Consider the following 27,879-nt stretch of genomic DNA (forward strand, 5'->3'; position numbering starts at 1 on the left):
ATGAGTAATACAAAGCAACGTGACCCACCCCAGGCATTCAGTTTAGTCTCCTGCTGCCCTACTTCCATCGGAAAAGTTGCGATCCCTCTGCTGAGTAGCTGATGCATCATCTGGGTTGACAAAGATGAGTCAGCTTTGAGTATCACGGCTGAAATGCAGTCAATCTCTGGCGCTCTCTTGGCTTTCATACTTTTGATCGTTGTTTTAATTTCATCCAGGCTCGGCTGTCCAAATCTCGGCAAATTTTGCCGAGTTTTTAAAGTGTGTAGGATTATACATTTGGACTCTCGTAACATGTAACAATGATATGAGTCGCAAACTATGATGAAATATAGCTAAGAATAAGATCTCTTTACGGAATACATACTCAGCTAACACCAACTCGTATATCAATGTACGAAAATTATCGTCAATATCTCTTAACAAACTCGAAATCGTAACTAAAGCTGGATAAAGTGAGACCAAGTTGATTTTCTATCGTATATAATGATAATAACTGACATACATACGATTTTCAGCACAAAATCGTGTAGTAGTACGGAGCGACTCGCGTTTAATCGGATATTATCGTATATAAATACTTATATAGTCGTAACGCTCAAAATTATTCGTAATCACGTATATCGCTTCCAAAATAATACGGATATGCCAATTTTGCGCATCAAATACGATTTATTAGCATGTATATCTGTACGTAATGCTAATTTTCACCTTTTTTATACATATGAAAATGCTAGCTGGGTAACTTGTAGCTTCTCTCGGAAGTTTAAATGGCGAGTGCTCATAATTTTTAAGGGTAAGGTGCTACATTCAATGCTTGTTTAAAAAGAATTAAGCTCAAATGCAACGTTTGTATGGTAAATTGACTTGAAGGGATCAATTAAACTTTAAAAAATAATTGACCGTGGTAGTTTTATTTGCACAATGCAATTTCATTTCTGGCGAAGTAAGATGACACATGAACTTCGAGCTACGTTTACTTTCTGCAGGTGCCAAACGCACTGTAGTTGCATGAACCTACGTCAGAGTCCCAGAAAAGTCCATCGTCGCACCGTTTCAGAGTAGCTTTGCCCTTGTAACACAGATAATAGTGGCGGCAGCTTCTGGGATGTTCAACCCAGTGTGCGGACTTATCACCACAGGCCACCGTCTTCGGAGTCAAAAATGGTTCATCTATTTCTTTGTAGGGAGTGTAGTTCTTGCAGTGCGACTGTTCAACTGGAGTACACCAGTTATTATCCGGATCCCAGTGAAGTCCTGCTGCACAGCTATTCTCATGTGGTTCTCCATTGTAGCAATAATAGTATCTACAAAAAAAAAATACAATTATAGTTACCGTAGATGCACCTTATTGTTAAATCTACAAAAGAACTCACTTTGCACAATCCAATTTATCCGCAATGAATACAATCTGATTGGGATCGTTGATAGTTGGACAAATTCCTACATCAAGAACACATTTTGCTTCGTTAGGGAAAGTACATTGTTGTGATTGTGAGTCATAGTGGAGTCCCGGAGCGCAATGTTGAACCACTGGAATACCGTCAAAACACATTACGTATCTTGTACAGCTGTACCTATGAGGGATGCTCGAAACACCAGTTCCTGGACATTTGTACTCCTGTACCGGCTCATTTGGATTGATTTCTATTGGAACTGTCGGTGTTGTTAAAATAGTTGGTGGTGTAGTCCAAACGGGTTTCGCAACGGTTGTTGACATAATTATTCCTTTCGTGCAGTCAACCAAACCGACGGGTAGACAAATTCGTCGCTGGTACTCCCAGTATAGTCCGCTAGGACATGAATGGATCTCGAATTTTCCATTTAGACAAGAGTAATATTTAGAGCAATCCTTTGGATGCCTGAAAGAGCTTCCGTTGCGTATTCCAACGCATTCTGGATCAACCCGAATTGCAGCGTAAACGCTAGCAATCAAGCAAATGGCAACAAATACCACCAGCCTCATATTACTTCTTCGTTTTGCAACAATTACTTCCAGCTGGAGACAAGTTTTGAATCTTTCAGTTCACAGTTTTCCAATTCTACTGTTGAACAGAGAGCTCTCACAATTGTTTTTATCCTTGACACAGCAGACGATTCAAATGAAGTGATAAAAACTTGGCGCTATCGATGGTAAGTTAATGGAACAACTCGCTAGGTAACTTATCTTTGCTCCAATTCACTCGCTATTCTGGGCACGTTTGAACTTATACAAGACTCCCAAATTAATTGAAAACATATGTTGTACTTCCCAGCCAAAAAATTGCAACATGTTTGTTTGGAAAGTGCTAAATGCAGCTGTGACGACATTTTGCATTTTGTCTACATTTAGCTGAATATAAAAATAACAATAAACAAAACGCGTGATTTTTAGGCGGGGGTTTATTGTGGCCCGATCAGTTATGAGGTTGACAACATTTTGATATCGTGTTCTAGCAAGCCGAAGCTAGCCGAACAACAGCGTTAATTACAAAGCTAGAGAAAACTAAGTAGGGTTTATTTCTAATTCCCGTCTTAGTAAGGAAAGCCACTCTAATTTTCATCATTTCTTAGGCAGATTTAATGAATACTCCAAAAGTTCTTGTTCTGAGTTGACTCAGACACACTTACCTTCCGACCCGTGCACTTTGAATACACTAAAAAGCGATTATTAAAGGAATTTGTTGAAATTACGCAACTGACTTCATTACTTAAATTGGTCGTACCGTTTTAAAATCCATCCATCAAAATTTTTCATCGTCCGAACTAAAAATCACAATAATGTTTACGCAGCTAGCGCGCATGTATTTGTGTAGGACGGCATGACAAATGTTATTCTGCAAGATTCCTGCTGGTCATGCAAGTTTTCCCGGCTGGAGAATAACGACAATACGTTGCGTAAGTTGTTTTCATTTTATGAATGACGGAAATTGAAACGATTAGTCTTCGTCGCACGAAGAAATGTAGGAAATTTGGCTGCTAGGAATTCTTTAATGAAAAAAAGCATTTAAATAGATCTCAGCACACTTTGATTGATCGCATATGATAATCAATAAACTAAAATATTAGGAAATAACTAATTTTGCATTGTGTGTCATAAAAATCGCTGATATTTTTAGTAATTTATGTTGGATAGGACGGGAATAGGCAATTACGACGAAGCAGCGACATACCCTACATTGATGTTAATTCTACTTTCCCATATGGTGGAAATTGTAATATTGCAACAAGAGCCAGAAAATCTGTACATATTGGTCATTCCACGCGAAGTGTCCGAGATCCGTGTAATCGACCTTCACGGATTTGAACAAATTTTGCCAGATTGTTCATTTTAGGTCAGAAAGTAAGAATCCAAAATTTGGTGCCGGTTGCACCTCTCCTCTATTAATGAGACTACCTCCATTTAAAAAAATACCCGTTTTTGTCAAAATCTCTTAATTTCTTTTGCTTATTTCTCTGGAAATATTAGGTTTAGAAAGACACTATTTAAGCATTTTCAAAGAAAATTACCCAAGGAATTCGAAAAAAATATTATGTTTGAGCACCAGTGCTGCCAAATATTTTTAAACTCAATTTGAAAACTAAAGTTACATTTTTCTCTCAATGAATAAAATTTGATCTCAAAAATTCAAATTTTATCCTATTTTGCAGATTTGTTTTACATAATAATCACTTACTGTCTCGAGGTATTCTGTGAAGATCCCGAGATACAGCGTTTCAAAGCAAGCAATCCCTCATTTTTTTGGTAAAAGGAAAAGCAAAATAACTTTTTCTTGAAGCAATAATTCTCTGTGTAATGTAAAAATACTTATCGCTAAAATACTAAAATACCTATAAATACTTATATACATATCGGAAAAGCATTTATACAGTATATGACATAGGTTTTCTTAACAGTGTTGCCAGCTGCGATATTTGCATCTAATATTCGGTAAAAGCTTATTCTCTAAGGCGACTAAGCCATGCAGGACAATCGATATTTCCTTAAAGGAGATCGCCGACAAAACACGCCTTAGTCACATTTCTTGTAACGGCTTTCGTAACTCAGTAGGTTATGTGGGTCACGCCAGCGTAGGTGTTGCAGAGCAAACCGAATGAATTTTCGCTGAACTGCTTCAATCCGATGAATTGCATTTTGGTAAAAACGAGACCAAACAATAATGGCGCAGTATTCCAGCACAGGACGAACCAGCGAGCAATATGAAAATTTTAAACAATATACATCCTTGAAAGTTTTAGCAAAGCGGAATAGAAATGCTAGTTGCGAGGAAGTTCTGGATTCAACGAAGGCAATGTGATTCTTGAACGTTAGTTTCGAGTAAAGCAACACTCTCAAGTCCTTTACAGTTATTATTCGTTTCAGGTGCTACATGTTACGTTTGCAACCGAAGGAGATGACCGAGCACTTGGACACATTTAGTGATATCTTGTTAATACGACCCCATTCGTAAAAGGTCTCCAGGTGCTGTTCTAAGAGGTGGGCGTCATTAGGGCTTTTTTACTGTACAGTACATTTTGAAATTGTCAGCATTTGAAACAACATTTAAGGATCATGTTCACGTCATTCAAGTACAGCAGAAACAAGAATGGTTTCAAGTGACTATCTTGGAGAACGTCGGAGGTTTCTGTGTATTTGCCGATTTTGACTTACATTGTTCTGCCAGTGAGATAGGAGCGAAGCCAAGTCAGCAGATTGTCGCGAATGCCCAATTTGTGGTATTTAGTGACGGCTATTTCATATAAATAGAGTAAACTTGATTACTTTCTCGCATTGCACGGATGAGGAACGATGTAAAGGTAATTAAATTGGTTGTTATCGACCGCTTTGGTATAAATTCACGCTGGTCAGAAGAGATACAGTGTGAACAATCATGGAACAACTTGCCCAGAACAGTTAGCTCAAATAGTTTAGAGACAGGACATAAGGCAGCAATACCACGGTAATTAGTAATAGCTCGTTTGCACCCCTTTTTGAGCACTGGGAAAACAAAGGACTCCTTGCAGCATTCGGGGAAAACTCCCATCGTCAATGATATATCGAAAACCGTAGCTATAAGACTAACGCATGAGTATTTAGACACCGTTTCAGGACTATGGAAGGAACGCCATCTGGGCCGCATCCAGTAGAGGGTTTCAAATGCAGCAGGGGCGCTTGTAGTTGGTGCTAGCATGTGCGTAGTCAACTTTTGTACGGTTCGTGCGATATTTGCACTATTTCCTAAGGGCAGCTTTTTTCAGTTGTTTCAGGTGTATAAGTTCCGAGTTGGACCATGCGGGCTTAGCAGGTATGCGATTGAATTTTTTGGGTGTAAACTGATCGATCGCATTAAGCATGATGCCACAAATGGTCGAAGCAGCAAATTTAACGTCGTCCTAGCGAGTAACGAATTCCAGTCCAAATTAGCAAAAAAACTGTTCAAAGCCTAAAAGTCTGCTCTGTAAAAGTCGTAATAAATGGTTTCAGTATGGTCTAAGAAGCGATACTCGGGATTCAAATCCAGCATCAACAATAGAGGTGGATCATGCATGCAATCACCTGCAATAATAATGCTATCTCTAGCTTCCATTTGAGAGGCAACCCATTCAAGGGAAAATGCACGTTCATCGATTACGGTACTGTCACTGATGCGACACAGATAAAACCCGGTCCAGATTGAGTTGATATCGCTACCCATAGATGCTCGACCGTAGTTATTTCGGGAGGCTTCAATTGATGCAGGAGCGCACGGCCAAAAGAATTCCACCGCCAGAGCTCTTATTACTATTTAAGGCTGTTCGATCGAGCCGATAAACCGAATACGTGTCGTCAAACAGTTGTTTAGATAGTGTGTTGTTTTTCCGCCAAGTTTCGGTGAAAGCGTAGACTTCGTAGCATGTGTCACTGTAAGCTAGCTGGCACTCGGTTGTTAATACCACCAATGTTCTGGTAATGTACCAGAACTTGCGATGTGGTGGCTGCTAGAATTGCTGTCGTTAAGCTGGAAGTGGAGGCGATATCAGGTCGAGCAACGTCATCTGATCGGGGAATAGGAAAATAAGCCGAATATAGAAGAAGGCTAAAATACCCTCCCGTACCCTACATGATAATGAGATCGATTCAGCGATTAGGTGTGAATGTATGTGGTTCATTCGTATGTGGCGAAATGAACGACCCTGATATCTGTCCGACGTCCTGGGACCAATTTCTTACTAGGGATGCTCGGTATAAAAGTACATTCGATTTGCGAATTCCCCAACCTCTAATCATAACTCAGAATAAAAAACGGTATCACGAAATGTTATTTATTAGAAAGGTGAATTGAGAAAAAAGAATAATATTTCGAAAACTTTTCATGAGAAAGAACATGCATCTGCATTCGATGAGTTGTTAAAAAATGATCAGCTTTTCTGGATGTGTAAAACCTGCTCCAGTCTCATGAATGACGTCCGCATGAGGCAAGCAGTACGTGCGGCTTACGAATCAGGCCAAGAAAAAGTGCTCTCCGCGCACAACGAAATTGTCGAATGTTTAAAACAGGAGATTCTTGTTGAGCTGAAAAACGAAATCAAATCCAATTTCTCCGTCCTCATCAATTCCAGTTCGATGACGCCCAGAACTTCAAAACACTCGACTTCCGGTACTGTTTCAACTAGGCGCCGTCGACTGTTCAAAAAGCCTAGTAATAACAGGCCGCAACCACAACCACTCATGCTTGGCACATCCGATTCACTATCGCCGTCATTCGGAAACTTCGCCGCTACGGCTCCAGCTGAAAAATTTTGGCTGTATCTATCCCGTATCTCCCGTGATGTTACTGTTGAGCAGATGCGCTCCTTGGTTTCCCGTCGTTTACGTACTGACGACGTTGATGTTGTTAGACTTGTTGGGAAAAGCCGTGATATCAGCACCCTGTCCTTTATCTCATTCAAAATTGGAATAAACGCTAATCTAAAAGCCCAGGCACTGTCTCCATCGACCTGGCCGAAAGGAATCTTTTACCGGGAATTCCAGGACACTCGGACTAGCGTAAATTTTTGGAAGCCTCAAGTAACACCAAGTCGCGATGGCATAGCGGCAATAAACCCGACGTCCGGCGCCCCTTTGGTAGAAGAAGTCGACATGACGGACTAGGATTACCGCGACGCATAGCAGAAAGTCTTATGGAGGCCTCTTCTCAGATCGACACAGTCCGGCCGTTTGCTGCCAGCGCTCATCTCAGTCGTCGCGGTCCTGATGTCGAATCTGCAGTAGAGGTCCTCCAATCTGCTCTCACAGGCAAGTACTCACGTTTTCGCGAACTTCCACTTCCTCATCGCTCTCCCGCTTCCAGCGCTGATTCATTTGCTGTATCTTCTGGCTGCTCTACACCTACATCTGCATCTTTACCTGTCTCCCGCACATCGCCTCTGCGTCATACTTCAAGTCAGTTAAGCTTATCGTCATCTGGTCCGGGACGCCTATCACAACGCATTATGGAAACCCCTGATCCGCCTAGCTCAGTCGAGCCTGCCGTAGTCTCCGAATCGCAATCGCAATTGTCTCGTTCCTGCCATCCAAGTCGTCCCGGCCCTGAGTCTAGTGCTGGCGAAGGGGTTTTCCAAGCTGCCCTCCATGACAAGTATCCTAACAGTATCGGAAACCATCGCTCTGATGAATTTTCAATTCCTAGGATGGCACCCCTAGTAAGCAACGCCCCACCAGCCGCGTCGAATGTCCTGATTTATTATCAAAACGTTGGCGGAATAAACAGTACCCTAGCCGAGTACCAGTCAGCCCTCAGCGACGCCTGCTATGATGTCTACGCTTTCACTGAAACGTGGTTGAACGAGAATACTTTGACGAACCAGCTGTTCAATGACTCGTACTCCGTATATCGACAGGACCGGTCGTCTTTAAATAGTTTCAAACGCACAGGAGGTGGTGTATTGTTAGCTGTTCGTTCATGTTTCAAGTCTCGTACGGTTAATTCTCCAGATTGCTCAGCGGTTGAACAATTATGGGTCGCAATTACTACTGCTGACGGAACACTCAATCTATGCGTGGTATATATTCCTCCTGATCGAGTAAACGATGAAACTCTAATTGAAAAACATGTTAATTCACTCAACTGGATTGTTTCGCAACTGGGGCCCCGAGATAAAATTATCATTTTTGGTGATTTTAATTTAAGCGCGATTACTTGGCAGTGCAACCCTTACGGATCTTTCTTTCCGGTCACGTCTCTGTCCTCTATTGGAATAGCACCGCGAAAACTGCTCGATGCATATTGCACCGCTGGACTCAAACAGATGAGTGGAATTGTAAACGAAAATCATCGCACGCTTGATCTATGTTTCGCTGCCGATGAATTATGCGCAGACTGTTTGGTTATGGAGGCTCCGTCACCGCTCGTAAAGCTTTGTAGGCATCATCCTCCTTTGCTTACGCATTTAAAGATTAGCCCACAACTACGCTTTCGGGACACTTCTGAAAGCCTGTCGTACGATTTCACTAAGGCAAATTTCCACGGCATGAACGATTTTTTTACACATGTTGATTGGGACGAGGTCCTTCGCGATCATGACGCCAATCTCGCAGCATCGACTATCTCTAGCATTATCCTCTATGCTATCGACCAGTTTGTACCCGTAAAAACTAAGCGTGTATCATCTAAACCAGCCTGGACCAACCGCGATCTGAAGCATCTTAAAACGGTGAAACGTGCTGCCCTTAGACAACACAGTAAGCATCGCACTGAAGCCACGAAGACAAGATATTTAGAAGCGAATGCTAATTATAAACTACTTAACGATCGCCTGTATAACGCGTACCAGAACAATCTGCAACGCCGCCTCAAGGCAAACCCCAGAAGCTTCTGGCGCCACGTGAATGAGCAACGGAAAGAATCAGGGTTGCCTTCTATGATGTCCAATGGTTTATTCGAAGCCGACTCCACTGCTGACAATGCAGACTTGTTTCGTTCTCATTTTAGTAACGTGTTCACAAATGAACGTCTCGAACCGCAGGATGTAATTGTCGCTACTGGAAACGTTCCCCGACTTTCTGCGCCCGCATTGCCGTTTGTTATCTCCGTTGACATGCTTATATCAGCTGGAAAAGCCTTAAAATCATCTAAGGGACACGGCCCTGACGGTATCCCGTCAGTCATTCTGAAACGCTGCATGGAGACACTTGCTACACCTCTTGCAACAGTATTTAACTTATCCTTAGCTACAGGCGTATTCCCAAACTGCTGGAAACAATCGTATGTTTTTCCTGTTTTTAAGAAAGGTTGCAAGCGAATCGTATCGAATTATCGAGGCATTGCTGCGTTAAGTGCCACTTCTAAACTGTTCGAGTTAATTATTCTTCAAGAGCTAGTCCAAAGATACAAACATTACATTTCGCCTGATCAGCACGGATTTATGCCAAAACGATCTACGTCAACCAACTTAACCTGCTTCACGTCGTTTGTGATACGCCAAATAGAGACTGGCAATCAAGTGGACGCAATATACACAGACTTATCTGCAGCATTTGATACTATGAATCATCAAATAGCGATAGCTAAATTTGATAAACTGGGCATGAATGAACATTTGCTTCTTTGGCTCCAATCTTACTTAAGCGGTCGGAGTATGTCTGTTAAAATAGGTGATCATATTTCATCTCCGTTCTCAGTTTGGTCCGGCGTTCCACAAGGGAGTCATCTTGGGCCTTTTTTATTCTTGTTATATATGAACGATGTCAATTTCATTTTGAACTGCATGAAACTCTCGTACGCCGACGATTTAAAGCTATACTACACTATAAAACAACCACAAGATGCACTTTTCCTACAAAAACAGCTGGAAGTTTTCGCAGAATGGTGCCAAATGAACCGCATGTCACTTAACGTATCCAAATGCTCGATAATCTCTTTTGGTCGAAGACAATCACTATTCCACTTTAACTATGCCTTAGAGGGTGTGCAGTTAAAGCGCGAATCAACAGTCAAGGATTTGGGAATCCTAATCGACACTAAACTAACCTTTAAGGATCACGTCGCTTACATCGTGTCAAAAGCCTCTTCGCAGCTGGGCTTTTTATTTCGCTTTGCGAAGAAGTTTAAGGATGTTTACTGCCTGAAAACTCTATATTGCTCGATTGTGCGACCTGTCCTAGAATATGCGTCCATCGTCTGGTCTCCTTATTACCAGAACGAAACTCAACGCATTGAGGCTATTCAGCGAAAATTCATCCGCTTCGCTCTACGTCATCTCAGGTGGACGGCTCCATTAAATCTGCCTAGCTATAAAAGCAGATGCATGCTTATTAATTTGGAACTACTAGAGGAGAGACGAAATGTAGCAAAAGCGTCCTTTATTGGTGATCTCTTGCAAGGACACATCGATTGTTCTGCGCTGCTCAGTACCTTGGATATCAGCATACGTCGCCGCAATCTTCGGTCCCATTCGTTCCTCAGCATTGGTCCTGCGAGAACAAATTATGGACTTAACGAACCAATGCGTAGCATGTCTCGTGTATTCAACAAATGTTATAACGTGTTTAATTTTAATGTATCTCGACAAACTAATAAGTGTAGTTTTAAGCGTGTATTATGTTAATTTATGTTGTCTACGCGTGTGTACCTTTATGCATCTATAGTTATATAGCACAATCTGTCATTGGGGTGATTTTTTTACCTGTTGACTAAGCAATTAAATAAATAAATAAATAAACATAGGTTTTTGAACTTTTCTCTGAGGTTTTCCACCGCTATGAATAATGCTGTGAAACCATGTTTCCGGATTTCATTTCTTCAAATTTTTCTTTTATTTTCTCTCTGAGAAAATTGCTTTTATTTTCATGAAACAATTTGAATAAAACTTCTCTCCGGAACATCTTAGTATAATAAGGAAAATAAAGAAAGAAAAGTCGAAACTTATTCCAGTTGCTCTATCATTATTTTATTCTGACACGTAACTCTGTCACAGAAAAAAAAATAATATAGAAAATTGAAAACTTATAGAAAGAATAAATCAGACAGCAGAGGAACAACAAAAAACAGGTAATAAATTCAATACGGGAAACAAAATTAGCAAATAAATCAAAAATAGAGTATGTTGAAGAGGACGAAACGAAAAAAAACAGAAAAAAATAATAATATAATAATAATGTAAAAATACATAATAATACGATAGTAGAACATAACATGAACATATGTAATGACTAGATGTTTCACAAAAGGAATAAGATGCATTACAAAGAAAACAAAGGAAATTGATAAACTGACGGTTCCGCTTATGTTTTCTCAGGTAAAGCCAAGAGTATATGTCCATCCGAAGCCATAGATGATACTGCACACCCTGATAGTGACCGCTTCTTGCAGCCAACCAATTCGAACAGCATTTATCACTCCACCAGCGTAGCTCAACAATTCACTTCCGATAACAGCGCTGCTAAATTTCTCAGGTAAAACTAAGGAGGGCATATGTCCACCCGAAGCCACAGAAGATACCGCACGCCCTCATTGTGACCTTCAGTTGCAGCCAGTCGACGTGTGCAACACATTTGTCTCCGATACTGTAGCTCACCGTTCTCCTAATGTAAGTGTGGCTGATACCCATTCATCGTTACGCACACCGGTATCCAGAAAACAGCTCAATATATAGTACCAGAACGTCAGGGGCTTGCGCATGAAAATCGATAAACTGTTTGTAGCTGAAGCTGAGTTCGATGTTGTTATTCTTACCGAAACCTGGCTAAACGACGAAATTACCTCGCTTCAGTTGTTTGAAGCCACCTTCAGTGTTTATCGCAGAGATCGGGATCCTTCTGGTAGCGGAAAAACTCGTGGTGGAGGAGTCCTCGTCGTTGTATCGAATAAGCTTTCGTTAAAACAAATAACGACTGTCGGTTCAGAGCTTGAGCAATTGTGGGTGAACATTTGTTATCGAAATACCAATATCTGTGTGGGTGCTGTATACCCACCTCCAGACTCCTCCTCTGATGTCACCGTAATTCAGAGACATTTCGAGTCGTTGCTCACTGTTGCTATTTCCTTAAATCCCAACGCAGTCCATTTACTATTTGGGTACTATAATCAACCTGGGGTAGTTTGGAACAGAACACCCTTTGGTCATTCGGTACCCGATCCCGTCGAATCTACCTTCACACGGTCTAGTGCTACGCTGCTGGACGGTATTTGAATAAATGTTATTTGAATGTTAGGAGATAGGGTTAAACTCGGCACTAAAATTAATAATCTACGGTCTAAGGCTGGGATTAGAATAAAAATCAAAATTGTTAACACACTAAACACAAAACATTGCTGGAACTGGGAAAGCGGAAATACCTGGCTGGAATGAGCACTGGAAGGAGGTAGGAGGGATGTCAGAAGGCGAAAGGGGGTGGGAAAAGGGAGGAAGGTACACATAGGTTAGAAACGATAGAAGCCTAAAAAGTAATACCATTTGTTGCTAAACCACCAAAGACTACAGAGAGGAAAAGTTATTGTAGTTATTGAAAAAGGAAAGATAGTGTATCGAAGGCAAAAAAGAAATACGAGTGAAGAAAGTTAAAGTGAAAAACGGAAGATAAAAGTTAAGGACGAGTAAAAGTTAAGAGAATCAGGTATTACTGGCTTAAGTGAAGTAAAATTAAAGGCAGAAGATTATAGAAAGTTCGTGTTGTTCCTCCCTCCCCAAACTCCAGGACCCATAATTATACAATAGCTGGAAGTCAACCGCGAGGCAGGCAAGCCGCGGTCCTTTTCCACCGAGCCGAGTGTCAGCGGGTGTAACTTTGACCGAGAAAGGCCAGGATTTTGGCCCCGGACATTGTACGAGCAGTGGCAGCATCGGTCAAGACTGGCTATTAGACTCTGTCAGTACAAACGACAGCCGCAGTAACGCTGCGAGAAGCAGATCGTAAACCCACCAGATGCCGCCTCCATCACCTTGTCCCAGAGCCGACCTTGAACCTCCAGACCTCACGCTCGAGCTAACCATAAAAAGAGGCCTTCGGAGCCTAGCCCCGGATATTCCCCAGTGGTTCAACCAGGGACTGGGGTCGATTGTCGTGGTCCTTTCGACGCGTAAGTAACAATGTCTCCATTAAAAAAATGCCGGTATCGAACACTCGACCTTATATTTGTAAATGCAGGAGCTTCTTCGCAATACACTTGTTTCGAAGCCTACGACTCGCTTGTCGATATCGACACGCAGCATCCACCGCTTTCAGTATTCCTTACGTATTCTTACCAAGTACTGTATAAAGATCTATTTGAGGTAAAGGAGTTTAACTTTTCAAAAACGAATTTCTCTGGGCTCCAAGAAACACTATCCCTCATTGACTGGAATAATGTATTAGATAACACAACCGATGTTAACGCCGCAGTAGACATTTTCTCACACACACACTAATTCAGCAATTCAGAACATTTGTTCCTCCCCTCGTCCTCGACCGAAGCCGCCCTGGTTGAACGATCGTTTACGGCAAGAGCTGCCGCACTTCTCAATTACACCAATCGGCATGATCCTCTGGCATAGCGGGAGTTCGCTTTTGCCAGCAATAACAACAGAAGGCACAATCGATTTCTCTATTCTAAACACGCGATACGAGAAGCGAAACTACGCGATAGCGCGAACTAGCGAAGCGTTAAAAATACTACCGCCATCCGGGGTGAGATTGTGCCAAAAACCAAAAATATTTATTTGTGAAAATTTATTATATTTATAGAAACTGGTGACCTAAATTCAAAATCATGATGAACATAACATATTTATTCATAACTTAGAATGAAACACAAATAATATTAGCAAACTATTTAGCCTAAACAGGGTTTCAAAGTTCGCGATCAAAAATACGCGGAAATAACGCGTGTAAAAAATGCCCCGCATAAACCAACCCAAACAAGAAATCGCATCAACTTGCTATCTTGAAGGTATATTATTATGCGTTGGATAAGTTTTGATTACGAAAATAATATTTTTCGAAACTTTGTACTTTTCGATCTTCACGGGGGTGAGATTGTGCCAAGCCATAATGATCGATCCAATTTGTGGATTTCACATACACAATAAAAATACGTCAGTATACACCAGCACGCTCACATTCTTTACTATTGAGCACAATATTTTGACAGATTAGATTGCATCATCCATTTTGGAGCAAACAGCATCATAGGTCTGGTAAATAATTTAAACTAATTTTTATTTTTTGTCTGGAAATTTCAGATACTTTGAATAAACACTCTAATATAAGACGAATATATCATACCATGTAAAAACTGCCAGTTTTAAGTAAGGGGGAGGGGGATGGGATAGGTCACATGTTCTGCGGCCGCGGGTTCTCGAATGAAGTAATGGTTACTTTTGTTAAATGATCAAATAGGTATGCCCCCCTAGGATACACCCCTTCATATATCTCCCTCTTGTTAACCCGAGAAACGCTACTGGCTATTTAAAGGCTGTGCATTGACTACGAACTCATTTTTAATTATTTCAGACCACTCCGGGTTATTTTCGTTCATACTTTTTGTATGATGCGTTGTTTTTGGCCGACCCCCTGCCCCTAGTGATGTCCATTAATCGTTCGATTAATTCAACTAATCGAATAACACTTGGAATATTCGAATAATTTTTAATCGAATACTGCCAGCACGAGTAGTTGAATTAATCGAATAGTTCAATGAGCACGAATAATCCCCGAACAATGCTCGTTAATCGTTCATAATCGTTCGATTAATCGAATTAATTAAAGAAATATTCGAATATTTTTAATCGAACACCACTAGCACGAATAGTTGAATTAATCGATTGAGGCCGACAACGCTTACCGATTAATCGGTACTCGAATAATTGAAAATTTCGGACATCACTACCTGCCCCTAATAGTCCACTTAGTTCATGGACGGCCCCATGTGAACTACTTTATACTGATATTTATGTGTATTGTTTATAAACATGCTAATGTTCACTGTTTAGGTTTTTTGCCTAACTTTATGTTTTTGGCACAATGTCACCCCCTAGAAGGGGTGAGACTGTGCCAAAGTTCATGCACTTTCAGTAAAATTAGGTTTCATTGTAATTAAACCATCTCTAGGGTAGTTGTTAATTGAACAATTTTGTATATATTGACAGGTTTGAAATCAACTTAGTTCCAAAATTGTGTGTATACTGAGCTAAAGAACAAAAAATATATGTTTTTTGGCACATTATCGCCCCGGATGGCGGTATTTAATCAGTCACTGGCGCAAAAAGGCGATAAACAAAACATAGCAAATTATCGAGGAATTACGTCTCTTTGTGTGGGCTCAAAGCAGCTTGAAATTCTAATTGGTGGAGTGCTATTCCGAGACGCTAAAGCATACTTCTCAACAGATCAACATGGATTTTTTCTAGGCAGATCAACTACGACAAATTTAGCACAGTTTACTTCACACTGCATTAGGGTTATGGAAAGCGGAGCTCAAGTAGATGCCGTGTATACAGATATAAAAGCACCATTTGATCGGGTAGACCACCTCATCCTATTGGCGAAAATCGAGCGTCTTGGAGCCTCTTCCAACATGCATGGCTGAATTCATATCTAATTGGCCGCAACTTATCTGTTAAAATAGGCGATCATGAATCAAAATGCTTCACGAACTTATCGGGCGTATAACAAGGAAGTAATCTGGGACTATTTCTTTTTTTAAAATTTTTCAACGACGTCTGTAAGATAATTCCATCAGACCGATATTTAAGCATTAGGTACAAAAAAAGTAACAAAACATATAAAGCAGAAAAGAAACAGAAAACAGAAAAAACGAAACAGAGGAGATAGAAATAGTGAAAAAAGAAAAAAGAAACAAACAAAGGAAAAATATGAGTTTTTCAATATCTTTCCAGCTTCGCCGGGATTCACAAAGCAATCATCTGAGTCCACTGGTCCATTCTATTTTAGCGATGTAATCCATACGCTAGAATGTTGCCGACTCTCTTTTATTTAAATGAGTTAAAGTTATTCAAGCGTTTTTGATTACATACACAAAAAGCGCAAACATAGATTGATTTTAAACGCAAAAGTAGGAACAACAGGAACAAGAAATGCGCACAAACGTTATTAAAACGTTGACTATGAAAGAACAAAAGCAAACTAGTATAACAGACTATTTTATACTTACTGCAAGGAATTAATATTACAAATGTTATAGGAATCTTCCTTCCATTGCAATTTCCATCATATTTCCTTCCATTGCAATTTCCATCATACATCAAACTGAGTATCCTATATCCGCAAATCTATCTTTCGCTTTTGTAGTTATCATTTTTAATTACTTTGCACTGTAATTAGTTTCAATGTGAATTTAACTTATTTGAGAATTTAATTTTTTGGGCAAAATTCAATTTTTTCAACTAATTAAAAAAGCATTCTGTACCAAAGTACCATTCCTATACTGAACGCAATGTTCAGCAGTAAAAACAATATCCCGATTTAATGACCATATTAATAACAGTATCAATTGCTTGATTGTTTGATAATAAGCCGAAAATAGGCAATCTGCCGTGTCGGACGTCCGCTGCATAATTGCTAAGCCATAAAAATATACAACTTCCTAGCAGTATCTGTGGGCTATAAAATAAAAATGAAAATCGAACTGAATTGCTAGTTATTATTGACCAACAGGTGATCAGATATCATTCTCAGCTTGTCATTCAAACGTGCCGCAGAATTATTGCAATATAAAGCAGAGGACTGGCGCCTATCGGGGAACATTACAAAGCTAGTATTATTTCGTTGGGATGAAAGGTAACTTTGTAGGTTGGCAGAAATGAAGAAAATGTTTATTAATTTGTCACCTTACGCTTAGGTTCCGGGATAGCAGTGACCATACTGGTCTTAGTATCGCTGTGCGGAGCTGAAAATCGAGATGTGAATGATATTTGCTTAGGAGCTCCAAATTTGAGCTACGTCGCAAGTACCATTTCGTGCAGTTATTACTATGCGTGCATCGATGGTGTAGCCTACGGCTACAGTTGCGATGAAGGGAAATGGTTTTCGACGGAACTACAATCGTGTGTGCCTCCAGAGGAATCGGATTGTGATATCGAGCAACCGCCGGAATTACCTACTCCTGCTCCGCCGATTCCATCACCAATGTGCGACAATATATCGAACTTTTACTATGTGCCATCAACGGAAAACTGTCAGTTCTACTACCAGTGCATTGAGGGTATAGCATATAAATTGTCTTGTCCAGCATATTATTGGTTTAATGTAAGTTTCAACGTTTTGTTGTAAGGATGATAAAATAATTGTTCATATTATTTTTATTACAGGAAACCGCACAACGCTGTGGAAATCGTTATGAATTTGATTGCGAGCTTCAATCTACAACTCCAACGCCTCCACCGCCACCACCCAGTCGATGTGTTAATGAGCCGAACTTTGGTTTTATAGAAAATCCTATGTCATGCGAAAGATTCTTTATTTGTATGAGCGGTGTGGAATTCCCAATGGTTTGCTGGGACGGATTGTACTTTGACAACGGTCAGCAAACCTGCGTAAATCCAGAACAATCTAACTGTGATGCAACTGAACCTACCCCGAGTCCACCACCTGAGCCAAATCTATGTGAAAACGTTGAAGATGGGCTAAGTGTTCTCCACAATCGGTAAGTCTGTTTGAATGAATGGGAACAACAAGGTACTAACAAACCAATATTGCAGATACTGCAATCAGTACGTCACCTGTCAAAATGAGGTTGGAGTCTCCACTATATGTACCAATGGCCTATGGTTTGATGAGGACCAACAGAACTGCGTTCACCCAATCGATGCTTATTGCCCCCATGGGAGTCCAACAATACCTGCTCCAGAAGTATGCGTCGGAATGGAAGACGGTGCCCTAGTTGCCTCGCCATATAGCTGCAGCAGTTACTATGTTTGTGCTAATGAAGTAGCATATCGATTGTTCTGTCCTCCAAATCAATACTTTGATGCAGATCGCAAGATGTGTGACGATTCAAATACGGTCATTTGTCCATTTTAAAAATCACGATGCATCTCTTATTGTTTATGTGTACTGGACATAAAAAATGCTGACTGTAGAATATATACGTCAAACCTTATTCTGTAATTAATTTATTGGTGGATAATTTATGTTGTCGTAAAATATAAGTGACCACAATGCAGGGGACGGACTTAGTATTGAACTGATATTTGAGCTATGCAGGTCGCTTTACTGGGATTTCTTTTCGCCACGATCGCTGTGGCCAATGGCTCAAGTGAGACTTGTCTAGGAGTTCCGGATTTGACCTACGTCCGTAGTCCAAATGCTTGCTATTTGTACTACAGTTGTATCAACGGAATTCCATATCCACTAAGTTGTTCGGAAGGATTGTACTTCTCAATGGAATTGCAACGCTGCGTGCCACCAGATGAATCCGATTGTGATCTTGCGGAGGCTCCCGAGTTACCAACGCCTCCACCACCGGAGCCGTCGTCCATGTGCGTCGGAATTGAAAATTTTCGATACCTTAGCGAACCGAATAGATGTGATCTCTACTATCAATGCATAGATGGAATTGCATATCGCTTGTCGTGTCCGCTGTATTTCATATTCAACTTCGAAAGTCAACGTTGCGGCAATCAATATGAGTTCAGCTGTGATTTGAAATGATTGAAAATAAAGTTTATAACAACAAAATAATCAATATATTTGACCTTCGCTCGACAATAGGCCAGCATCCTCGATGTTCATCTTTCAGCTTAACGCCCATTATTGAGGTAACCAGTCGATCTTTTTTTCGCGTTTATTACTTCATGACTGAGGAGCGCCACCGCCGTCGATCCGTAAAAGAATCTTCTCGTGCCCGCTATCCATCTCTCCATCTCATGATTCACCTTGCTGTCGCATGCTACGAGTGTACTTACTTACTTACTTATTCAGCTCCAGGCCGTGGTTTCCTCTGCTGTACGAAGAAGTCATCTCCATTCCGCTCGGTCCATGGCCGCAATTTGCCAGCTACGTATTCTGCGTAGGGTCCGCAGGTCGCCTTCCACTTGATTGATCTATGTTGCTCGCTGCGCGCCCCGCCGTCTCGTTCCAGTCGGATCGTTATTGAGAACTTTTTTAACCAGGCTGTCGTCCGACATCCTCGCGACGTGCCCAGCCCATCGCAGGCGACCGATTTTTGCGGTGTGAGCGATGAGTGGTTCCCTAAGCAGCTGATGCAATTCACGGTTCGTTCGCCTCCTCCACGTTCCGTCTTCCATCTGCACTCCGCCGTAGATGGTGCGCAACAGCTTCCATTCAAAACACTAAGGGCGCGTTAGTCCTTCACGAGTATGGTCCATACCTCATGGCCGTAAAGGACTACCGGTCTAATCAGCATCTTGTAAATTGATAACTTCGTGCGATGGCGAATTTTGTTCGATTGCAGCGTCCTACGGAGTCCAGAGTAGGCACGATTTCCTGCCATAATGCGTCTTTGTATTTCTCTGCTGGTGTCGCTGTCTGCGGTAACCAGTGAGCCCAGATACACGAACTCTTCTACCACCTCGTTTTCATCACCGTCTAAATGAATCCGGGGAGGGAGGTCAGCATTCACTTCTCTAGAGCCTCTTCCTTTTATGTATCCGTTTGACTTCAGTTTTCAGTCCGATGTACGTTTCCGTCATCCTCTCAAAAGTACATGCAATGATGTCAACGTCGTCAGCGAAACCAAGAAGCTGGACGGACTTCGTGAATATCGTGCCACTCGTGTCTACCCCCGCTCTTCTTATCACACCCTCCAAAGCGATGTTGAACAGCAAACATGAAAGCCCATCACCTTGCCATAACCCTCTTCGAGATTCAAAGGGACTCGAGACTGCCCCTGATACTCGAACAATACACATTACTCGATCCATCGTCGCCTTGACCAATCGCGTTAGTTTATCCGGAAATCGGTAGCGGTGCATAATCTGCCATAGCTGATCTCGATCGATCGTGTCATAGTCGATGAATAAATTATGCGTGGGCATGTTGTATTAGCGACTTTTCTGCAAATCTGATCCGTGGTGGCACGGGCACCTATGAATCCCGCTTGATATTGCCCCACGAACTCCTTTGCAAATGATGATAATCGACGACACAAAAGTTGAGAGAGTACCTTGTAGGCGGCGTTCAACAGTGTGATTGCGCGATAATTACAACAATCCAACTTGTCGCCCTTTTTGTAGATCGGACACACGATGCCTTCCGTCCACTCCTCCGGTAGTAGCTCCTCTTGCCAAATCTTGACAATGACCCAGTGCAGCGCTCTAACCAGTGCATCACCACCGTATTTCAGCAGCAGCAGGTAGCTGATCAGCCCCGGCCGCTTTATTGTTCTTCAGCCGACCGATCTCTTCTGCCGACCGATCTCCTGGAGGTCGGAGGCTGCTATTCTGTCGTCTTCTGCACGTGCACCAAGATCTATTGCCATATCGTCACCTTCATGTTCAGCTACATCGCTGTTAAGGTACTCGCCATAATACTACTTCCTGGTGAATGACCCTTTGGGTTGAAACCACTATAAAAAACCTGATTTAATCCACCTAGTGGTGAAAGGAAACTTTGTTATACGGTCTTACTTGCTATTTGAGATAGAAATCGACACGTCTTCGGAAAATAATTCATCTATTGGTTAACGTTGCATTGTGCGTTGGTTTACATAAAATTGTTGGAAATTGAACAAGTTTACAAAATTTGAACAAAATAGAAGCACTTATAAATTTTGATATTTCCTTTTCTCATGAAATTGCTGAGTAAGTACTGAGTAAGAGTGTTACTAATTTGAGTAAGTGCAAGTAAAAGTAAGTTGTAAGAGGAAATATTACTCTTTAACATATACATTGCGTAGTAAAGGTCTAGTTTATAGGTTTTTGAACTATGCATAATTTCCTGTAATGGCATTCTATTTGACTCAATAAAGTTTTCTTGAATAAATTTCATCAATTTTTATTAACCTTCGGTTACTCACGCTGTTTTATTTTGTACAAAATATGTAGGTTTTTGAATTCCATATTGTTATATAGTTACAAATCATTGTTTTACTAACTTATGTTCTTCAATAAACTTGTTATGAAAATATGTCAGAATTATTCGATGCATTAATACTTTAAATTGTAGCAACATCAGCATAAACCGACAGAAAATCACAGAAACGAAGCAAGCAGCACGTGTGGTGTACCGCAATTGGCCCCAACTTGCATTTTCTCTCGTTTCTTCATATAGAAAAATGGTGTCTGTATGCAGCAAAACTATCAGCAAATGTAAAATGTTTGAAATGTATCGGTCTGTTGGTAGTCGAATAATTCGGAATCAAAATTGGGGTGTTTTTTATACACAAAGTTCTACAGATCCTAAACAAGCAGACATAGAGGTATACTAAATTCTGTAAAGTTGTGTATTTTTACTATTTATACAACTTTGTAATACATGAAAAAGTCATACAACAATTACAAAAAGTGCTGAAATAGAAAAACTGATTTTACAAGTGCATTTACAATAAATAAGATTTATCTATCTTCGCTGAAGAGATAAAAGGTTACTGTCTTCAGCAAAATTTCATGTAATAATATGCTCTAAAACTTTGCTGAACACATCAATGTGTTATATTGAAACTAAAGAAAAATATTTTTTTTATTTTACTTTTAGGGGAATTAATTAAAATTTAAATTCTAGCAGACGATAGAACATTCAATTTCAAAAAACTCTTCCAAAGGTTTGATAAATTGAAAACCAAGTTTTCCTAGTCAAAACTCTAGTGCGCACGTTTTCTTTGGTTTTGGGCTATTGTGCGCGCGAGTAACTGTGTTAGAAAAGTTAGCGCGAGTGTTCGAGGGTTAATACCTTTTAACCGGAAAAACCAATTATTATGAAATTTTGCATATATATTCGTAGTGTCAAACCCTCTCGTTTGACTTTAAATTATTAAAATTAGGCAAATTAACATGGTTAAAATCATTATAAATTATTGTTAATTTTGGTGTGGTGTATACGGTTGCTCATAACTTTCAAACTAAACGTCCAATCAAAAAACAATTATGCTTATTATGAATAATGCTGTTCGCCGGCTTACCACGTGTTATGTACCAGAGCAAGCGACAAGAATCGGCCACGCCCATTTTTCATGGTCCTTCATTCTATCATCTACGTTAAATAAAATAGAGCATTTCAATTTCAGTCTGAACAAAAGAGTAAAGTTACCAGTGAGCCGTTCGCCTTTTGCTGCCAAAGAAAAATTACGCCGTATAATTACTGTAGCATTGGTGATGGATAAATTTGTGTTGGCTAAGATGCAAAAGATGTTACTAAAACTCTTTCATTTGATTAAATCCATGGTTTCATTTATTTTGACGCTTGACCGAACACATTTGCTTGGAGCTGGTATATTTGTTGGCTGCTTCTTACCTTCCGAGACGGCCAACTCAACCAGCACCCAGCAGCAACAAGCGAACAGAAGCGCGAGAGGTGATCGGTTAAAATTATTTGATAAGAAGCGAACAATCAGATCAATCTTAATTAAATAGAATTAAAATCAGTGAGTGAAAATTCCTTAAATCTTCATGAACATATGTTTCGTTCTTAAAAGAACGGTTTTCGACGTGATATGCTGGAAATTTAAGCCTTCTTTTCCGTCTTCTTGGGCAGCAACCAAGGGGTTTCCAGTAAGGCGTATAACTGCGTAGTAATCAGAGATTACTTTTATAATCATTCACGAATTAATTAGGTAATCAATGGTAATCAGTAGAGTAATCAATGATAATCTTAAGTAATCATTGGTAATCATGATTAATTTATAGTAATCACAAGAGATAGATTATTGGTAATCAGAGGTAATCAGCAAAGTTATCAAAAGTAACTTTTTTCAAAGGTGCGTAGTAATCATTGCTGTTGGAAACCCCTTGGCAGCAACAAAACAGTTTGGATGTTCGGAAAGACACTTCTCATAGCAGTGGTGACACGGGACAGCAATTTGTTCAACTTTTCGTTGTTGCGGGGTCAGCTGCAAGTGACGATAATTCTGATCGTTTCGTTGTCGCGAGCAGCATATTTCCTGCCACTTCCAGAACTTCAGCAGCCAGATATTCCTTCACGGCAGCGAAACGAGTGCTCCAGCTCCAACACCTCGCTTTGTGAATTTGCATGTCTTCGTTGCCTTCTCCATGGGAAGCAGCAACAGCTGAAGCTCAACAATTTTCGATCGGATTCTATAGGGCGTAAATTAAATACAATCATAAGGAAGCTTAACCCATAGCTTATATCGTATATATTTCTGTCATCCGTGCTAGGGAAGCACTGCCGAGGGAAGGCAAAAATATGAAAATAATTCAAATTTTCAAAATCAATTCAAAAACAAAAATTTTTCAAATTCAATTTCAAAACCAAAATCAATAGTTTTCTATATTTTCAATATTTTCAATCGATTTTCCGATCAATTGGTGTAAATATCTTGGAAATCTATTGAAAATAGACTGAATTATAAGCCGAAGCGTGAAAACGCGTTTCTACTTTGGTGACGTCATTTCCAACAACCAATCACGAAGCGAGAATTCTGGTAAGACATAGGTTCATTATTTTCAATTTTTCAATAGTTCAACATCAAGAATCCACACTTTTCTTTATTTGGGTCAATTCTTAGAAGATTTTCCTATCGATTGGTGTAAGAATATTGAAAATTGATCGGAAAACTGCTGAGCTATTAGCGCTCAAAACCTTTCATTTTTCGTGACGCTCGCATTTTTCGATTTTTTGGAATGACACCCTGTCTCAAAACTTTCCGTAAGACGTAGTCTTACGTCAAAAAGTTTGTTCCAATACGTTGTGTAGTTTCTGATAAAAAGGTACATAAAGTTTAAAAATCATGGTTTTTAAGGAGCGGCGTTTTATTCCGCCGAAGTTGTTCCACGCCACACTGGAATGCTTATGTGTATGATCGTTTTTCGGCCACTTCCCGTAGTCGGATCATTACAAATTTAGTATCAAAATAAACGGAAAAGATTGCAGAATCAAAATCTCATCAGAATCAAAGTTTTTTTCAAAATTTTTGGTCGTTTATGTCCCCTTAATTCTCGTACGCAAACTTAGCACGGTATAAAACAACCTTCCACGAACATAAAACATACTAGTAATTCACTCGTAAGACAACCTATGACAAGACAACAGAACAAACAAGACCAACAAAAAAAATTCAACTTGGAACATTCGGCATGAAATAAACCCGGACAACGAAATAACGACAGTGAAAGGAAACATTGCATCTAGAATTGCAGGTTGCTGAGTAACGTGAGTGCTGACAAGATGCTGATCGAACAGCTATAACCTAGAGAGTTCTACATTGTGCGTGGTATTGTAGGATATCTATCGCATAAATAAGTAGGTGTGGAAGACGCCTGGCTGCAGGGCTAAATTTGGCTAGAAGAGTGGAGCCACTTACGGAAACAGACTTTGTGTTGTTGGGCAACATGAAGGATCGCGTAACGGATTGGAAGGCGACCAACGACATGACGTGTCGGTAGTGGTTAAAATGCCGTTTCTTCAATTGCAGCATCGCCAACGTGTGAGCAGGAAGCCTTCCACGTGCATCGGAGAAAATGCATGGCAGCTGTTCACCTCGGAACATTAAGATCGTCATCAAGCATATGAACGCTTAGGTCGGTAAGAAAGTGATGTATAGGCTGGTGATAGGGCCCATAGCCTGCATGCCGACACGAACGATAGCGGCTAGCAGTGCATCAAGTTTACAGTTTCCCGAAGCCTGGTGATCAGAAACACATGCGAAACCAACTGAAGATCAGCTGACCAACAAACGAACCAGTTCGATGGACAGTTTTTCTCAAAACCAGCTGACACACGATTTCTCAGGGACGTGGACATTGACTCGGACCATTAGCAAGTAGCTGTACATATGCACTCAACGTTGTCGACGGCGGAGAATAAGAGTATTCGACGGAGTAGTAAAAAGTAGAAGCGTTCGCGCCTAGTGGCATGAGCGCAGGTTTGATATAGGACTACGAATATAGAACAATTCGTCTCCTAATATTAAATCCAGGGATCTTTGTGTGAATTTCAATATAACTATTCAATGATAAATCATGGAACCCCTGATAACGACTTCTTGACTTTAAAATACTTAGCAATGGTATCGGATTTTGCATGAAATTGGCTTCCCCAACCAGCCTACCTTTTGTACATGTCTGCGCTGGGGCTATTGAATTCATTTCATAAGGAGTAATTGCATTTGAGTCGCTTAGCGATGGATTCCCGAGCAATTTCGACCGTCAGCTTCGCTTCTTCCTTTAGGTATGTGCGTTGGCAGGCAGCAAGATTTGTAGCGACATTTTAACGTAAAGCTCTTCTATGAGCACCTTAGTGGCGAAGATGGAATAGAAGTTTATCTGGAAGAACCCACAAAGCATAGTAGCGTCCCTTGAGCAGATTCGGTGAGAAATCGTACGCTGGACACTAATAGAGGTGTCACTCATAATGGTACTACATTAAATAATTTGCAGGAGTTTAGACCAGGAGAAACTACTGGTAGAATAAAGGGAAGAAACGGTTTGACCCATCTATCAAAAAGACGGTTGACTCGATTGCTGTAATAACGGTACTCTTTGAGATGTTATTGCATCATCTATCCACAATATCAAAAGAATTTGTAGGACAACACGAGCCAGGATTTACAGAAATGTTTTCGGTGATGTCAGGACAGTATTCGGTGCAATCGAACGGGAACACAGCTATGACTAATAATGAACGAGCACAGATTTTCGGATGACCTGACTAGACTGACCAAAGCAGCTTCAGAACGAGTGACGTGTTACGCACGCATTTCAGGGGCTTCCCCAAGTCCCTCCATATCGAGCAGAAGATTACGGCAAGGGGATAGACACTCCTGTTTGCTAAGACCGACTGGAGAGGAGACGTGTTTTCGATTCAGCGCGAAATAGCAAAGCTTCATTGAAAAAGAAGAAGAAATTACTGTATTTACAGTAATTAAAATAAAAACTACATATATCAAAACCAACCGCCCAGTTAGCTTCAAGGTACGATGCTGGTCGAACAAGCCAGTCGTCGTATGCTAGAACCTTGGCTAGGCACTGCTGCTAGACAGAGTCTGTAGGATTGTTGCACTAGCCCCGTAACTGTCCTGTACTCTAACAACCGGCTGCGAAGTCGGTAGATAAAGAAGGGTAAAGTCTTAGAAAGACGTTTAAACCCAAAGCTTTGCTATAACAAAATGTTATAGGTAAAATGAATTATGGAATTATAATCATTATCTACCAACTTAACCAAAAAGTTGTTTTATTCGTCATTTGTTCGTCAGTTTTTAGTCGATTTTGTGAACCTTATCTCTTCTTTATGGATGACGGTGTGGGGTGAACGTTTATATACTAGAATTAGCATTATTGAGGGTCAATTAATCGTGATAGCGTAACTTAAATGTCCTTCCGACAATATATGGCTCTCGCCGCTCAAGATTTACGGCAATTACTGACGAGGTATTCGATAAGAGCTATATCATCAACTTGCCTTCCGAGGTGAAAACATACAATGTTCATTCTGCGATCCAATCAAAATACAGATAAGAGAACAGTTCCACCGAAAGTTTCGTTGAGTTTGAGCAAAAATTGGGATTGTTACGATGGGAATTTCCGACTAACAGTAATGTAACAAATATGCTACATATCAACACACCGTTCAAATTCTTTACTGAACAAATACCAACTGGTAGACACTTCTGTACATCTTGGAATAAATTATCTAGAAACACTTATAATATAACGATGGAGGCGGGCTATCCGGCCGACTTTCAGTTGAAGGAGGTAGCGCACTTTGTATTTTCCGGACGATCACACTGGGCAATCTTCTGATTCCAGTAGAAATCCTTTGGACAACTCATCAGTATTGGCGATGCTCCGATGCAGATATAGTACTTGGCGCAATTTTCGATACTCGGATGGAAAATCTCCGAACTTCTGCAATCTAGCGAGGAAATGTAAGTCTAGCGTCGGTCAAATGAAAAGTGTATTGTACTTACTTGGTAGTTTGGATGGTGTAGTTACTTCGTTTGAGGGTGTTGAAGTTTGGGGCTTCGCAGGGTTCGGTAAATTTGAACAATTGGTATTAGCAGGAAAGTCGCACTGGTTAGTATCCGAATTCCAGTAGACTCCCTTGCCACAACTATGCAGTACGAGCATTCCCGAAGCACATATGTAGTAGCTTTCACAGGTCGAAGGATGAGGGATGAAGTAAAATCCTTCGCTGGCACACTGTGGATAAGGATTCATCTCTGGGGCACGGGTTGTGGTTGGCGCCAGAGTGGTGGTCACGGTAGTAGGTTTAATCGTTGGCACAATTACTGGTGGTTTTGGCGTGAGAGGTGCTGGCGGCCTAGGGGCAGGAGTTAGTGGTAAAGGTGCTGGCGTTACGATGGGACGTTGTGCAATCGTTGTCGGTTGCCACATCGGCGGTAGGGTTGGCGTTTCTCCACATTTTACCATACTTGCCCAGTTGCAGACATTTGTCGTTGGATCGAATAATGTCCCGCTCGCACAATGACGAATGCTTTGCGTATTGTATTCACAAACAATATAGGAACCGCAATCATTTGTTACAGGCAGCTTTTGGCCGTTTGGCATTGCCAGACATACCTGAAAAGTTGAGGGAACGTGATTGAAAGCGTCGATTCTGGTTGTTATTGTAAAAACTTACGTTATCCGATATAAATCTGGCAGTGGCCATATGTATCAATAGTCCGAAATGGACTATTACAAATGCTAAAATTCAACAAAAATTAATAAAGTAAAAATCAATTTGGGAATGGATAGTGGAAATGAATACCTTTCATTTCGGTACAAAAATTTCAATAGCTTTGCTTTGACTTGTAATAGAGTAATTGCTAACAAATGACATCAACATGCACGTCGGTAATATTTATACCT

General features: G+C 40.6%; 1 protein-coding gene across 1 annotated transcript; it reads right to left on the reverse strand.

Annotated features, from left to right (window-relative positions):
* Positions 1-976: 976 nt before the first annotated feature.
* On the reverse strand, positions 977-27,718 carry LOC128735724 (peritrophin-48-like; the record flags this gene model as incomplete). The annotated part of the gene is made up of 5 exons (XM_053830210.1): positions 977-1,307; positions 1,377-1,999; positions 26,754-26,920; positions 26,976-27,588; positions 27,650-27,718. Coding segments are annotated over 5 exons (1,803 nt in total), but the record flags the coding sequence as incomplete, so codon positions are not given.
* Between the last annotated feature and the right edge of the window lie 161 nt (positions 27,719-27,879).

This window comes from Sabethes cyaneus, chromosome 2, assembly GCF_943734655.1.
Source record: "Sabethes cyaneus chromosome 2, idSabCyanKW18_F2, whole genome shotgun sequence".
Lineage (NCBI taxonomy): Eukaryota > Metazoa > Arthropoda > Insecta > Diptera > Culicidae > Sabethes > Sabethes cyaneus.